This window comes from Procambarus clarkii, chromosome 30, assembly GCF_040958095.1.
Source record: "Procambarus clarkii isolate CNS0578487 chromosome 30, FALCON_Pclarkii_2.0, whole genome shotgun sequence".
Classification (NCBI taxonomy): Eukaryota; Metazoa; Arthropoda; class Malacostraca; order Decapoda; family Cambaridae; genus Procambarus; species Procambarus clarkii.
In genome coordinates this window covers 30,301,888-30,319,153 of record NC_091179.1, presented here as the reverse complement: position 1 = coordinate 30,319,153, position 17,266 = coordinate 30,301,888, and the positions used below count along the sequence as shown (strand labels likewise).

Sequence of the window (17,266 nt, the reverse complement as noted above, 5' to 3'; positions counted from 1 at the left end):
TGTTCAGTGAGAAACCACAAGGTCTCCTCTGAATACTTTTTATTTTCTTCTCCGAGGCTATGGGTCCCCACATTGGCACCAGAGGTGGTACCCTCACAAAATTTATATATATATATATATATATATATATATATATATATATATATATATATATATATCACAGGAGTTTTTACATTCTTGTATAGCCACTAGCGCGTATAGCGTTTCGGGGAGGTCGTTAATCTTAATATTCCCCGGAATACGACGCCGCCACATCGTTTAACATCCAGGTTTAACTTGACCCGTTAAACAGATTGAGTCTACCAGAGTGATTCAAACCTTTGGATTTACCTCTTTCACGAGAAGTATTGGTTCACAAGACCAGCAGACGAACCAACACAGACTGTGACACCTTTTTACATAAGGGTAATTTTTTTTCGCCGACACAGAAAAATCATGTCCAAATTAAATACTTATTGTATATGAGAGAGTGTGAGATTCTATTAAATTTTTCATCATCTGTTACAAGGGTAGGGAAGTCTCCAATGCCAAATGATGCACCCTTGGATCATTCCTACATTTGTTCTCAAACGTCATAACGTTTCTTTTTTTACGTCTTCTTATCTTGAGGTTATCTTGAGATGATTTAGGGGCTTTAGTGTCCCCGCGGCCCGGTCCTCGACCAGGCCTCCACCCCTAGGAAGCAGCCCGTGACAGCTGACTAACACCTAGGTACCTATTTACTGCTAGGTAACAGGGGCATAGGGTGAAAGAAACTCTGCCCATTGTTACTTGCCGGCGCCTGGGATCGAACCCAGGACCACAGGATCACAAGTCCAGCGTGCTGTCCGACCGGCTCCCTCGTCACGCAAGTGTGGGGAGAAGTTATGAATTATAAGGATTTTTAAGTATGAATATTTGTAGCAAGAATACCTAGCATTTTGGATATCTACCTGAAAGTTTTATCTTATACTCGTTTGACTTAGCTAGAAATAAAAATCAATTAGTAATATTTTTATTAAAACTATAAAAGAAACCATGAATAACACTTGCATCATTAAAATTTAATAAAAAATTATAGTGATTAGTTACCGATATAAATGACATAATTAAAAACATTTAAAAAAGGGAGCCGAGTGTTGTTGGTGTAAGTTCCGTTGCCTGGGTGCTCGTAGACGGGTGCTCGTAGACGGGTGCTCGTAGACGGGTGCTCGTAGACGGGTGCTCGTAGACGGAGCCTTGACGTGGCTCCTGACACACTGTGTTGACCCTTCACCTCCAACACGACACAGTTCGTTCCATTGTCATGAGTTATTAAGAGTACCATAAGCAGTCACCTTATACTCTCTGTTCTTCGTTAGAGTCAGGCTGCATGAGTAAACCGCAATATCATTAAAATTTCAATAAATCAATTAAACTATCATCGACTTTTCCCCTGAAGCCCTTGCCAAATGCATTCAAAGATGGCTTTAAGAATTTTGAAGAATTTAAGTTCCGGCTTACCTATAGTCCTTTGCTCCGCTTGTCTAATAGATGAAGAAATACACACCATGGTAATACGCCACGAATTCGCTGACTGCGGGATCCCATCCTCCTCCAACACCGGTCAAGACAACCTAATAAAATGATTAAAAATTATCGCCATATAGCTTCTTACATGCACAACATTTATTGGTAAAATAAATAATATTAAAGTCACAAATGAGTTCTAGAAAACAAAGGTTAAATGAATATATATAACTTGAAAATTCGGCGGACTACGTACCAACAGGACGATTCATTTCATTAAAATATATATATAAGCAACATCAATACTCCCAACTACCAGGAAACTAAACAGCTTTCACTCAGGTCACCTTTCTTGTTTACACATTTAAGTGTCACAATGTTTCTCACATGGAACATTGTTAACAATTTAATTATGATGAATTGAAATCTGCAATTAAATTTTTTTCTATCAGCCATAGTTTTTATGTGACGCAATTTTCCTTAATAATTTGGTTATGAATTTATAGGTACTTTTATATTAATAGTAAACAGTATAGAGCTTTCCTTTTAATCACAGCCTAGTGTACTTTACATCCTACAGGGACAACGGACTTACTGTAATTAAGGCCATTATGTGTAGATGATAGTGACAGCCAGAGTGAGGAACGGGTGGTGATAGTGACCAGCCACAGTGAGGAACGGGTGGTGATAGTGACCAGCCACAGTGAGGAACGGGTGGCGATAGTGACCAGCCACAGTGAGGAACGGGTGATGATAGTGACCAACCAGAGTGAGGAACGGGTGGTGATAGTGACCAGCCACAGTGATGAACGGGTGGTGATAGTGACCAGCCACAGTAAGGAACGGGTGGTGATAGTGACCAGCCACAGTAAGGAACGGGTGGTGATAGTGACCAGCCACAGTAAGGAACGGGTGGTGATAGTGACCAGCCACAGTAAGGAACGGGTGGTGATAGTGACCAGCTGTGGAAAATTCCACCCACTATATCAATATTATAATCTAAGAATCATTATCAAAATATCATATAATCAGAATTCTACATCTATAGATTTTATGTAAATCACAGTCTAACTCCTTCATCCATGACAACACTACAATGGTTACGTCTGCATTAGGACTACCAATTCCTATGTGACTTCCCTCATGGATTCTGAAGGATCTAGAAGCTTCGAAAAGAAGCTAGATTAATTCATAAACTATTGGAAAATGATTTCACTTGCGGTTATGAATACATCAAATCTGTTATAAAGAATCGATTTGTCCTATAAGTACTACCTGTAATCATTGAATCCCATAAATATTTATCTTATAATCCCACTTTATCTCAAATTAATCGTTTAGACGAGAAAAAACTAATCAATATATAATGATCAGTCAACCGCTAACAAGGAGAATGTGGCTGCCGGCTTGTACTGCAAGCGTGCGCGAGCGCCCGAGTCCTGGGGCCTGATTCACGATAGCACTTACGCAGGCACTTACGAACGTGTACATCTTTCCTCAATCTTTGACGGCTTTGGTTACATTTATTAAACAGTTTACAAGCATGAAAATCTCCCAATCTACTGTTGTTATTGTTATAAACAGCCTCCTGGTGCTGCGGAGCTCATTATCTGTTTAATAATTGGAAACAAAGCCGCGAAAGATTAAGAAAAGATGTACAGGTTCGTAAGTGCTTGCGTAAGTGCTTTCGTGAATCTGGCCCCAGATCTGTGATTACATTCAAACAGTGTAAACACATGACGAAGCTTTGAGACTTTATTAGGAAGACTTCACCGCCCAAACTAAACTTAATTACCAGTGATTACTCCCAAGATACTCAGGGAGTTCCTAAACTATAATCTAATCTAGAAATCAATCATAACAGCTTAGCTTAAGAGTAGTGAACACAAGTCCCATGTGTACAGGGGCTTGCCACTTTTCCACCATCATCTTATTTTTTTCCTAGCAAACGCTAAAAGTGAATCTATCCTGCAGAAACACTGTGATATTATCAAATTTTCAATGCCTTATCTCTTCAAGAGAGATCATACAACTTGTCTGGCAACTTGTCAGATGGCGCCGGCACTCACAAAGATTAATCTTTAGGGTGTGGTAGTGTTTAAATTGACAAATTTTGTATGCTTAATAACCTTAATCTCCAAAAAGTCTGTGTTGTCATTATATCGCAGGGTAACACCTCAATATCAAGTAAGCATTTAAATCTTTTCAATTTAACTTTATCTTTTCAATTTAATCTGAATAAATAAATATATATATATATATATATATATATATATATATATATATATATATATATATATATATAATTTATGTGTATTTATAATTTGTGTAAATATAATTTGTGTAAATATAATTTATCTGATTGATCATGATATCAACTGTTGTCACAATTTTCATTATCATATTTCGTCCCTACCGTTACCCCCTCCCCTGTCTCCTAGCCATCCCCCCACTCCCGTCTCCTAGTCCTCCCCACTCATCTGATGCATTCCCAAATGATCTGATGTTCCCATCACAAAATTGGGAAAATCAAATGATCAGATGTTCTCATTACTAAAATATAAGGAAACAGTTAAAATAAGAAATGAAAAAATGAAAAAATAAAATAATAAACTATACTCACGAAATGAACGGTATGGTAAACAACACGTCTCAATTCCAACGCAATGTCACACAAAATAATTAAAGCAAAATGAAAATAAAACGAAATCAATGAAAATTCAATTTATCAATGAAATCGGAAATATTGAAATAGAATTGTAACATATTTAGTATAACATGTGTTGCTCTTATGTACAACAGGTGGCGCTGTTAAAAATAACATGTTTTTACCTGTCACAGGTGTGGCATCCATACTTCTACTGATGAGATGAACGGTATGGTAAACAACACAGCTCAATTCCAACACAATGTCACTCAAAATAGTTAAATCAAAATGAAAATAAATCGAAATCTATGAAAATTCCATTTGTCAATGCAATCGGAGACATTGAAATGGAATCGAAACATATTTAATATAATGTGTGTTGATATTACGTGCAACAGATGGCGCTATTAAAAAAATATTTTAACTCTCACAGATTTGACATCTATATAGTTGGCAAATAAAACAACTCATGATTCGAATGGAACATTGTGTCAAAATTTCAAAACAATCGGTGAAGACTTTCGTAGATTGGCGATTTTGACCAAACGAACATTACATTTTTATTTATATAGATATATACAGGAATTCTTACATTCTTGTACAGCCACTAGCACATATAGCGTTTCGAGGAGGTCATTAATCCTAATTTGCCCCGAACTCAATCAGCTAAATCGTTTAACAAAAAGGTATTCATTCACTGCTGAGTGAACAAAGGCTACAGTTAAAGATTGGTGGCAGTAAATCCTCCCAGGATACGAACCCAGGCCAAAGCGCTTGGAAAACGACATGCGAGTGTGTTACCACTTAGCCACGGGGACCCTTACCTGTGCCACTTCCTCCAGAAACTATTACTGTGGGTGACTCGGACACTGATGACATTGCTCAATAACAAACGTAACAACGATAATATTAGGCAATAGTATCCAACCTCAACCCTCAAGTTAAGCGGACGACTTCCTCTAATGTTTATAATTAAATATTTAGTCTTCCATTTCAGGTAATTTGATATTCAGTAATAATTTTTTTTTAATGTAGCTAACTTACGTTGATACTGGGAGTGGAGAGGTTGAAGGCACCTTGGATGGAGCATGATGGGTAGTCGTTCGGAGCATGGAAGTATCAGGATGGCTTAATGTACTGACCCAAAATGAGGCGTCGTTGTATTTAAGGGTCAAACTGATGCGTTGTTGTGCGCACGGGTGCAAAATGAAGCGTTGTTGTGCTTACGGGTGCAAAATGAGGCGTTGTTGTGCGCACGGGTGCAAAATGAGGCGCTGTTGTGTGCACGGGTGCAAAATGAGGCGTTGTTGTGCGCACGGGTGCAAAATGAGGCGCTGTTGTGCTTACGGGTGCAAAATGAGGCGTTGTTGTGTGCACGGGTGCAAAATGAGGCATTGCTGTGCGCACGGGTGCAAAATGAGGCGCTGTTGTGCACACGGGGGCAAAATGAGGCATTGCTGTGTGCACGGGTGCAAAATGGAGCGCTGTTGTGTGCACGGGTGCAAAATGAGGCGTTTCTGTGCGCAGAGGTGCAAAATGAGGCATTGCTGTGCGCACGGGAGCAAAATGAGGCATTGTTGTGCGCACGGGTGCAAAATGAGGTGTAGCTGTGCCGACAGGTGTAAAATGAGGCTTAGTTGTGTTCACAGATGCAAAATGAAGCGTACCTGTGCTCATGGATGTAAAATGAGGTGTAGTTGTGCACACGAGTGTGAAACACGGCATAGTTGTACCCACGGGGGCCAAATCTAGCATAGTTGTGCCCACGGGAGAAAAATGAGGCAAGATTGTGCCAATGGGTGCAAAATGAACCGTTGTTGTGCCCACCGGTGCAAAATGAGGCGTAGTTGCGCCCATTGGTAAAAAATAAGGCGCACTTGTTCCCAAGGGTGCAAAACGAGGTGTAGTTGTGTTCACGGGTGCAAAATAAAGCGTAGTTGTTCCCATGGGTGCAAAATGAGGCGTAGTTGTGCCCACGGGGGCAAAATAAGTCGTAGATGTGTTCATGGGTGCAAAATAAAGTGTTGCTGTTCCCACGGGAGTAAAATGAGGTATAGTTGAATTCACAGGTGTAAAATGAGGCCTAGTTTTGTTCACGGGAGCAAAATGAGGCGTAACTGTCCCCACGGATGTAAAATGAGGCGTAGTTATGCCCATGGGTGTAAAATGAGGCGTAACTGTGCCCATGGGAGTACAATGAGGCGTAATTGTGCCTATGGGTGTAAAATGAGGCCTAGTTTTGTTTACGGGAGCAAAATGAGGCGTAACTGTCCCCACGGGTATAAAATGAGGCGTAGTTATGCCCATGGGTGACAAATGAGAGGTAACTGTGACCATGGGTGTAAAATGAGGCGTAGTTGTGCCAAGGGGTGTAAAATGAGGCGTAGTTGTGCCCATGGGTGTAAAATGAGGCGTAGTTGTGCCCATGAGTGTAAAATGAGGCGTAGTTGTGCCCATGAGTGTAAAATGAGGCGTAGATGTCCCCAAGGGTGTAAAATGAGGCGTAGTTGTGCCCAAGGGAGTAAAATGAGGTATAATTGTGCCCATGGGTGTAAAATGAGGCGTAACTGTCACCAAGGGTGTAAAATCTGGTGTAATTGTGCCCATGGGTGTAAAATGAGGCGTAACTGTTACCATTGGTGTAAAATGAGGCGTAACTGTTACCATGGGTGTAAAATGAGGTGAAGTTGTGCCCAGGGGTGTAAAATGAGGCGTAATTGTGCCTAAGGGTGAAAAATGAGGCATAACTGTGACCATGGGTGTAAAATGACGCAAAATTGTGACCACGGGTGTAAAATGAGGCGTAGTTGTGCCCACGGGTGTAAAATGAGGCGTAGTTGTGCCCACGGATGTAAAATGAAGCGTAGTTGAGCCTATGGGAGTAAAATGAGGCGTAGTTGAGCCTATGGGTGTAAAATGAGGTGTAGTTGTGCCCATGGGTGTAAAATGAGACGTAACTGTAACCATAGGTGTAAAATGAGGCGTTGTTGTGCCCATGGGTGTAAATTGAAGTAAAGCTGTGCCCATGGGTGTAAAATGAGGTGTGGTTGTGCCCACAGGTGCAAAATGAGGTGTAGTTGTGCCCATGGATGCAAAATGAGGCATAGTTTGGTTCACGGGTGCAAAATGAGGCGTAGTTGTGAACACCGGTGTAAAATGAGGCGTAGTTGTGTTTGCGGGTAAAAAATAAAACGGAGTTGTTGCCACGGGTGCAAAATGAGGTGTAGTTGTGTTCACGGGTGCAAAATAAAGCGTAGTTGTTCCCATGGGTGCAAAATGAGGCGTAATTGTGTTCAAAGGTTCAAAATAAAGCATAGTTGTGCCCACAGGTTCAAAATGAGGCGTAGTTATACCCACATGTGCAAAATGAGGTATAGTTGTGTTCACGGGTGCAAAATGAAGCGTAGTTGTTCCCATGGGTGCAAAATCAGGTGTAGATGTTCCCATAGGTGCAAAATCAGGCGTAGTTGTGCCCATGGATGCAAAATGAGGCATTGTTTGGTTCACGGGTGCAAAATGAGGCGTAGTTGAGTTTACAGATGAAAAATGAAGCGTAGTTGAGTTCACGGGTGGATAATAAAGCTTAGTTGTGTTCACAGGTGAACAATGAGGCGTATTCGTGTTCACGGGTGCAAAATAAAGCGTAGTTGTTCCCATGGGTTCAAAATCAGATGTATATGTTCCCATAGGTGCAAAATGAGGCGTAGCTGTGCCCACAGCGGGAAAATATGTCGTAGATGTGTTTATGGGTGCAAAATAAAGCGTAGTTGTTCCAACAGGTGCAAAATGAGGTGTATTTGAATTCACAGGTGTAAAATGAGGCCTAGTTTTGTTCACGGGTGCAAAATGAGGCGTAACTGTCCCCACGGGTGTAAAATGAGGCGTAGTTATACCCATTGGTGTAAAATGAGGAATAATTGTGCCCATTGGTGAAAAATGAGGCGTAACTGTGCCCATGGGTGTAAAATGAGGCGTAACTGTGCCCATGGGTGTAAAATGAGGCGTAATTGTGCCCATGGGTGTAAAATGAGGCGTAACTGTGCCCATGGGTGTAAAATGAGGCGTAACTGTGCCCATGGGTGTAAAATGAGGCGTAACTGTGCCCATGGGTGTAAAATGAGGCTTAATTGTGCCCATGGGTGTAAAATGAGGCGTAACTGTGCCCATGGGTGTAAAATGAGGCGTAACTGTGCCCATGGGTGTAAAATGAGGCCTAACTGTTACCATGGGAGTAAAATGAGGCGTAATTGTGCCTAAGGGTGAAAAATGAGGTGTAACTGTGACCATGGGTGTAAAATGAGGTGTAGTTGTGCCCTCGGATGTGAAACAAGGCATGTGCACAGGAGCAAAATGAGCCGTAGTGGAGTTCACGGGTGCAAAATGAGGTGTAGTTGTGCCCGCGGGTGAAAAATAAAGCATAGTAGTGCCCACGGGGGCAAAATCAGGCGTTGTTGTGCCCATGGATGCACAATGAGGCATAGTTTGGTTCACGGGTGCAAAATTAAACGTAGTTGTGTTCACAGGTACAAAATGAGTCGTAATTGTTCCCACAGGTGAAAATTGAGGCGTAGTTGTGTTCACGGGTGAAAAATATAGCGTAGTTGTTACCACGGGTGCAAAATGAGTCGTAGTTGTGAACACCGGTGTAAAATGAGGCGTAGTTGTGTTCAAAGGTTCAAAATATAGCATAGTTGTGCCCACAGGTGCAAAATGAGGCGTAGTTATGCCCACATGTGGAAAATGAGGCGTAGTTGTGCCCACGTGTACGAACTGAAGCATAGTTGTGCCCATGGGTGCAAAATAAGGTGCAGTTGTGTTCACGGGTGTAAAATGAGGCGTAGTTGAGTTTACAGATGCAAAATGAAGCGTAGTTGAGTTCACTGGTGGAAAATAAAGCGTAGTTGTGTTCACGGGTGAACAATGAGGCATAGTTGTGTTCACGGGTGAACAATGAGGCAAAGTAGTGTTCACGGGTGCAAAATAAGGCATAGTTGTGCCCATGGGTGCAAAATAAGGAGTAGTTTTATTTTCGAGTGCAAAATAAAGCGTAGTTGTGCCAACTGATTCAAAAGGAAGCGCAGTTGTGCCCACGGGTGCAAAATCAAGAGTAGTTGCGCCCAAATGTGCCAAATGAGGCATTGTTGTGTTCACTAGTTCCAAATAAGGCCTAGTCGTGTTCCCAGGTAACACATCAAGCATAGTTGTGTTCACAGGTGCAAAATATATCGTAGATGGACCCACGGGTGGAAAATAAAGCGTAGTTGTATTCACGGGTGAACAATGAGGAGTAGTTGTATTCACGGGTGGAAAATAAAGCGTAGTTAAGTTCACGGGTGGAAAATAAAGCGTAGTTGTGTTCACGGGAAAACAATGAGACGTAGTTGTGTTCACGGGTAAACAATGAGACGTAGTTGTGTTCACGGGTAAACAATGAGACGTAGTTGTGTTCACGGGTAAACAATGAGACGTAGTTGTGTTCACGGGAGCAAAATAAAGCGTAGTTGTGCCCACGGATGTAAAATGAGGCGTAGTTGTGCCCACGGGTGCGAAATCAAGCTTAGATGTGCTCATGGGTGCAAAATGAGGCACAGGTGTGCCCATGGGAGCAAAATGAAGCATAGTTGGGCGCATGGGTGGAAAATGAAGCGTAGTTGTGCCCATGGGTGCAAAATGAGTCGTTGCTGTGCCCACGGATGTAAAATGAGGCGTAGATGTATTCATGGGTGCAAAATGAGGTATAGTTGTGCCCACGGATGCAAAATGAAGCATTGTTGTGTTCACGGGTGCAAAATTAACCGTAGTTGTGCCCACATATGCAAAATGAGGCGAAATTGTGTTCACGGTTGCAGAATGTGGCGAAGTTGTGCCCATATGTGCAAACTGAGGTGTAGATGTGTTCACCGTTGCAAAATTTAGCGTAGTTGTTCCCATGGGTGCAAAATAAAGCATAGTTGTGTTCAAGGGTGGAATATGGAGCGTAGTTGTGCCCACGGGTGAAAAATGAGGCGTCGTTGTGCCCATGGGTGCAAAATGAGGTGGTGTTGTGCCCACAGGTGCAAACTGAGGTGTAGCTGTGCCCTCTAGTGCAAACTGAAGGCTGGTTGTACGTACAGGTACAAAGTATAGAATGGTCAACAGCTGTCGCCTAGCCGGGATTGTTATATAACGGACACGTGTAAAATGAAAAGTAGATATATGTACAGATGTATAACGAGACGTTAATGTATGACCAGGTGCAACACGAGGGGTTGATGTTATATAAGGTGAAGGAGGACGGGTAGGGGTGGTATGGGTGGTGAAAGGGTGAAACCTTGCCCTCATCTGCGCACATGTCCCCGCGACTCTAGCCATCAGAAGCGCCCATACAACAGGGAGGCAGGAATGCATCTGTTCAGGGGGAAGATGGAACTTGTGAATTAATTTTGGAAGAGCATATCACAGTATCATGTAATAGTGGGAATTAATCTCTGTTTAATGATCAGTTTCAAACGTGTTAAAAAAGCCAGACCTGTTTCAACCATTTTATTGGTTTTACCCTATTTTATAAAACGCCTTGAAACTATATTTTCATTTATAGCGAATTATTTGTAATTAATTCCTGCAAATAACTATTAGTAAAATGATTAAATTAAACCGCAGTGAAAAAAATATATGCATCTGGAAATCTGTGACTAATTTTAAAATCATTTATCAATATTTAGTCAAGAAAATTATCGATCGCTAAAACACTTATTACTCTTTTTCACCAAGATTATGCATAAAAGTCACTACACTATTAATATCCCGACACTTACCTTCATTATTATAAACGTCACTGACTATCAAAACACATATATTCCACAGTGTACATCACCCATCCACCAACACAAAGTAATTGGCCAATGTGTTTAGTGTTGTTGTGTTGATTTAGGGGCGACGACGATCGTGGGATCGGATGCGCCAATGTGTTTAGTGACCGACTGTGCTTGTGACGTCAACACACACAAACACACACACACACCAGACAAGATATTCCACTACAGCAAAAGTTTCATTGCTAATTGTTAGTTGCTTTAGCTGAGTGGTTGGCGTCAAAGCGCCATCTGTTGAGCGGATATTGATTGCAGTAATTCCTTTGCGTTTTCCTAGAATGAATACATACATTTTTTTAGGACGAACTTCGTAAAATTTGACGACCAAACCACACATCAGAAAGTGAAAATTACAAAGACGTTTTGGTCAGTTTTGGACCATTGTCAAAGCGAGTGAGTTATTGTCAATCATCGTCTTCGTAAAACTTGCTTTAGTTGCAGCGCTGATATTCACAATCTCATAAAACTGCATTTGACAATATATATTTGGCAATAATTTTGAACAGACAAAATCGTTTATTATATTACAAATTAAATGTAGTTCGAAAGCAAATACATACTTTGCAAAAATGCTGCAATTGGTGTAGATATATGGCAACCATCGCTGCCATGATATATGGCAACCATCGCTGCCATTATGTGGTGTAGGTTCCATACTCATCCCCAAGAACAGCAAATTGGGCCACTGATTTTCCCCTCCCCCCCACCCTCCTCTTCTCACTGGCCTAGGCCACCACAACCAAGGTAGGCTCACATAATTTTGAATTGTTATTCAAATGAATGAGGAACAGGAAACATTCATAGTAGAAATAAAATTATATGAAAGGTTCAATGCAATAAATTTATGCAAAATGAAACTGATAGGAAGTGAGAACTAAGAGAGGACTGGAGAAATGATAATGGAAGTATGATTGAGGGAAAGGAAGAGTACAGAAGTAACGAAGCAATTAATTTTCTACTGAATGAGGAGTAAGGAAGTACGGAGCCAGAGTGCATGGGGAGGAGGGGAGGGGGGGGGGGGGGTGATTATATGAAACTCTGGTTCGGCTTCAGTGGAGGCCTCAGGAATCCAAGAGGGTGGAGTAGTACCCCAGGGTGCAATCCTTTTGACCATGTCGTAGCGTAGTGGTCTACAGCGTGTGCATCAGGGAACGTCCTACGCATAGGTTCAAACCCTCATCACGGCTCCTACGGATTTTCTCGTTGATACATCACGATAGTGTGATTGCTTCCTGTGTATGTAATTATCCTTCTACTGAATGAAGAGTAAGGAAGTAATTATCCTTCTACTGAATGATGAGTAAGAAAGTAATTAACCATCTACTGAATGCAGTGTAAGGAAGTAATTAACCTTCTACTGAATGAAGAGTTAGGAAGTAATTAACCTTCTACTGAATGAAGAGTAAGGAAGTAATTAACCTTCTACTGAATGAAGAGTAAGGAAGTAATTAACCTTCTACTGAATGCAGTGTAAGGAAGTAATTAACCTTCTACTGAATGAAGAGTTAGGAAGTAATTAACCTTCTACTGAATGAAGAGTAAGGAAGTAATTAACCTTCTACTGAATGCAGTGTAAGGAAGTAATTAACCATCTACTGAATGAAGAGTAAGGAAGTAATTAACCTACTGAATGAAGAGTAAGGAAGTAATTAACCTACTGAATGCAGTGTAAGGAAGTAATTAACCATCTACTGAATGAAGAGTAACATGGAACGTTGAATGTGAACGACATCTGCTTTGTAGAAATTAAAATTCTTAAAGAATTCATCTATTGTGGATTGCAACAGACAGATGAATTGTCCAAGATGAAAATAATTATAAGGCGTGATTTGAACAGTAAAATAAGAGCAAGGCGCCGCTTGAGCACAACTATTGTGCATAATTTTTCCCCAGCAACACATGGCATGTAATAGATTGCAAGCCTTGTGACAAGAAACATTTTCATGACGTTTTAAAACATAATATAATCTGAGATTTATATAGAGTACAGGAAGCTTAGGTAAGGATTTAGGAAGGTGTCAATCTTTAGGAAGGTGTATTTGACTGTGAACTTTGGGTAGAGAGGAGGAGGAACATGTTCTTCTATAATTTTTATATAAGCAGGCCGGTAAATTTATATATGTAGGATGCCAGAAGTCATGGGAAAGTATCTTTGTCAGAAGACGAGGGAAAGTATCTGTGTCAGAAGACGAGGGAAAGTATCACTGTGTCAGAAGACGAGGGAAAGTATCTCTGTGTCAGAAGACGAGGGAAAGTATCACTGGTCAGAAGACGAGGGAAAGTATTACTGTGTCAGAAGACGAGGGAAAGTATCACTGTGTCAGAAGACGAGGGAAAGTATCACTGTGTCAGAAGACGAGGGAAAGTATCACTGTGTCAGAAGACGAGGGAAAGTATCACTGTGTCAGAAGACGAGGGAAAGTATCACTGTGTCAGAAGACGAGGGAAAGTATCTCTGTGTCAGAAGACGAGGGAAAGTATCTGTGTCAGAAGACGGGGGAAAGTATCTCTGTGTCAGAAGACGAGGGAAAGTATCACTGTGTCAGAAGACGAGGGAAAGTATCTCTGTGTCAGAAGACGAGGGAAAGTATCACTGGTCAGAAGACGAGGGAAAGTATCACTGGTCAGAAGACGAGGGAAAGTATCACTGTGTCAGAAGACGAGGGAAGGTATCTGTGTGTCAGAAGACGAGGGAAAGTATCACTGTGTCAGAAGACGAGGGAAAGTATCACTGTGTCAGAAGACGAGGGAAAGTATCACTGTGTCAGAAGACGAGGGAAAGTATCACTGGTCAGAAGACGGGGGAAAGTATCACTGTGTCAGAAGACGAGGGAAAGTATCACTGTGTCAGAAGACGAGGGAAAGTATCTCTGTGTCAGAAGACGAGGGAAAGTATCACTGGTCAGAAGACGAGGGAAAGTATCACTGGTCAGAAGACGAGGGAAAGTATCACTGTGTCAGAAGACGAGGGAAAGTATCTCTGTGTCAGAAGACGAGGGAAAGTATCACTGTGTCAGAAGACGAGGGAAAGTATCACTGGTCAGAAGACGAGGGAAAGTATCACTGGTCAGAAGACGAGGGAAAGTATCACTGTGTCAGAAGACGAGGGAAAGTATCACTGTGTCAGAAGACGAGGGAAAGTATCACTGGTCAGAAGACGAGGGAAAGTATCACTGGTCAGAAGACGAGGGAAAGTATCACTGTGTCAGAAGACGAGGGAAAGTATCACTGTGTCAGAAGACGAGGGAAAGTATCACTGTGTCAGAAGACGAGGGAAAGTATCACTGTGTCAGAAGACGAGGGAAAGTATCACTGTGTCAGAAGACGAGGGAAAGTATCACTGTGTCAGAAGACGAGGGAAAGTATCACTGGTCAGAAGACGGGGGAAAGTATCACTGTGTCAGAAGACGAGGGAAAGTATCACTGTGTCAGAAGACGAGGGAAAGTATCTCTGTGTCAGAAGACGAGGGAAAGTATCACTGGTCAGAAGACGAGGGAAAGTATCACTGGTCAGAAGACGAGGGAAAGTATCACTGTGTCAGAAGACGAGGGAAAGTATCTCTGTGTCAGAAGACGAGGGAAAGTATCACTGGTCAGAAGACGAGGGAAAGTATCACTGGTCAGAAGACGAGGGAAAGTATCTCTGTGTCAGAAGACGAGGGAAAGTATCACTGGTCAGAAGACGAGGGAAAGTATCTCTGTGTCAGAAGACGAGGGAAAGTATCACTGGTCAGAAGACGAGGGAAAGTATCACTGGTCAGAAGACGAGGGAAAGTATCACTGTGTCAGAAGACGAGGGAAAGTATCTGTGTCAGAAGACGAGGGAAAGTATCACTGGTCAGAAGACGAGGGAAAGTATCACTGGTCAGAAGACGAGGGAAAGTATCTCTGTGTCAGAAGACGAGGGAAAGTATCACTGGTCAGAAGACGAGGGAAAGTATCTCTGTGTCAGAAGACGAGAGAAAGTATCACTGGTCAGAAGACAAGGGAAAGTATCACTGGTCAGAAGACGAGGGAAAGTATCTCTGTGTCAGAAGACGAGGGAAAGTATCTCTGTGTCAGAAGACGAGGGAAAGTATCACTGTGTCAGAAGACGAGGGAAAGTATCACTGGTCAGAAGACGAGGGAAAGTATCACTGGTCAGAAGACGAGGGAAAGTATCACTGTGTCAGAAGACGAGGGAAAGTATCACTGTGTCAGAAGACGAGGGAAAGTATCACTGGTCAGAAGACGAGGGAAAGTATCACTGGTCAGAAGACGAGGGAAAGTATCACTGTGTCAGAAGACGAGGGAAAGTATCACTGTGTCAGAAGACGAGGGAAAGTATCACTGTGTCAGAAGACGAGGGAAAGTATCACTGTGTCAGAAGACGAGGGAAAGTATCACTGGTCAGAAGACGGGGGAAAGTATCACTGGTCAGAAGACGAGGGAAAGTATCACTGTGTCAGAAGACGAGGGAAAGTATCACTGTGTCAGAAGACGAGGGAAAGTATCAGTGTCAAAATACGTGGCACAATGCCAGGTACCTGGAACAAAAACTTGGTTGTACCATTAGTTGTACTCTGGGATTTGGGGGTTTGAGAGTGACATGTAATTAATTAGCAAGTGCTTTGTTTAGAGTGCATTTTTCCTTGGAGTTATATTTACTGTTAGTCTGTAGAACTTTGTATGGTGGAAGGTGGAATTTTTGTCTGTGAAGGATTTTAGAAGAATTTCTAAGGTCCGAGAATTCGTCGTACAGTGGACGAATGGTTGGCAGATATTTTTTTTTGGGGGGGGGGGGAAGGGAGAGGGAGGTGGTAGCTATTTGTTTGGTTGCCTATTAGTTTTGGTGGTATGCAATTTACTGATTGGATGACCGATATAACGGTTGGTAAAAGTGTTGGCTGTTGTTGGCTTTGGGAGATAAGGAGTTGAAAATTAATACTGCGGTGATTTAGGTAAAAGTTAATTGGTAGTTTTTAGTTTGGTTGTGATTACAATATATAATAAACTGAGTTTACTATACTAATCAATATTTAACCCAATTAACACAATTAACGAATGCCTTCATTGAACTGAATCATGCCTTAATTATTCCACTGTTACCTACTCCATGCTCAATTCTCATGTACTCAAAATGTACATAATTAAGGAAAGTCTATATCCACCATTTACCAATTAAGTAACATTTCGAGAACACAAAGTGCACCTTAACTATCAATTCTCCACTTATATGTACTAAAATATGTCATTTACCCGGCTTAGTCCTCTTGACTAAATTTCAATGATAGAGGACCTTGACCGGCCTTACGAATTATAGTGCCAATAACTGGCTCAGCACATCCCACACTCCTGTGGGATGTGCAAAGCCAGGCGGGAGGCAGCCTCCTGAGAAGGATTTCGACGACGCGGATGCCAGTCCTTCCCAGACAGGCACCTGCTGGAGGAGCAAGCTGGACCCGAGCTCCAGAGAATCATCAAAATATGTAGGTGAGAAAATCAAGGCGGGAATGGTCAGAAACATACATCAAAAGCTTTGGACCATGGAGCGGGGCCAAACAAGTACTGAAACGTAGTCGTAGATGTAGGAAATCTGGGTACTTTGAGAACGATGCCTCGGGCCTCCCGGAAGGGGAGTAAAAAGGGTCGTTGTAACTACAAAGGAAGTAGTCATTCCAGGGGACGTGGTAGACATCCACCAGGGACACGAATTCAACCATGCTAAAGAAGAGGAACGGAAAGGGGATTGGGAGAATCGACGGGGTAGATCTACACAAAACCTGTCTGGAGCAGACACTGCCGGAGCTGTGGAGTCACAAGCACGCGGGCAAGTAACCTCGAAGGGGGGGAGGGGGAGGGTAACCAAAGCAATATACGCGGGTAACCGATGAAGGGGCCGAACGTCATTTCAGAAACCTAGAGCAGCAGCAGCTAGGTAGGCTCTGCTCCCAGGTGGTGAACCAATCAGGGAATGTACAGATCTTCTTTGACGGCTAACACATGAGAGAGTATTTTTTTTGTGTGCGCCTCCACAGCAAGCTGGTTAGGGGGGAGCAGGAGCCACCACAGCAAGCAGGTTAGGGGGAGCAGGAGCCATCACAGCAAGCAGGTTAGGGGGAGCAGGAGCCACCACAGCAAGCACGTTAAGGGGGGGGGGGGCAGGAGCCACCACAGCAAGCAGGTAAAGGGAGCAGGAGCCATCACAGCAAGCAGGTTAGGGGAGCAGGAGCCACCACAGCAAGCAGTTTAGGGGGGGGCAGGAGCCACCAGAGCAGGCAGGTTAGGGGGAGCAGGAGCC

General features: G+C 42.5%; 1 protein-coding gene across 1 annotated transcript; it reads right to left on the bottom strand.

The window, feature by feature from the left end:
- Positions 1–982: 982 nt before the first annotated feature.
- On the bottom strand, positions 983–11,042 carry LOC138370090 (mucin-2-like). The gene is made up of 4 exons (XM_069334074.1): positions 10,930–11,042; positions 5,180–10,522; positions 1,483–1,595; positions 983–1,347 (listed from the first exon to the last, which is right to left on the bottom strand). The coding sequence occupies exons 1-2, from the start codon at positions 10,933–10,935 to the stop codon at positions 5,300–5,302; spliced, it is 5,229 nt and encodes a 1,742-aa protein (XP_069190175.1). The 5' UTR covers positions 10,936–11,042; the 3' UTR covers positions 983–1,347; positions 1,483–1,595; positions 5,180–5,299.
- Between the last annotated feature and the right edge of the window lie 6,224 nt (positions 11,043–17,266).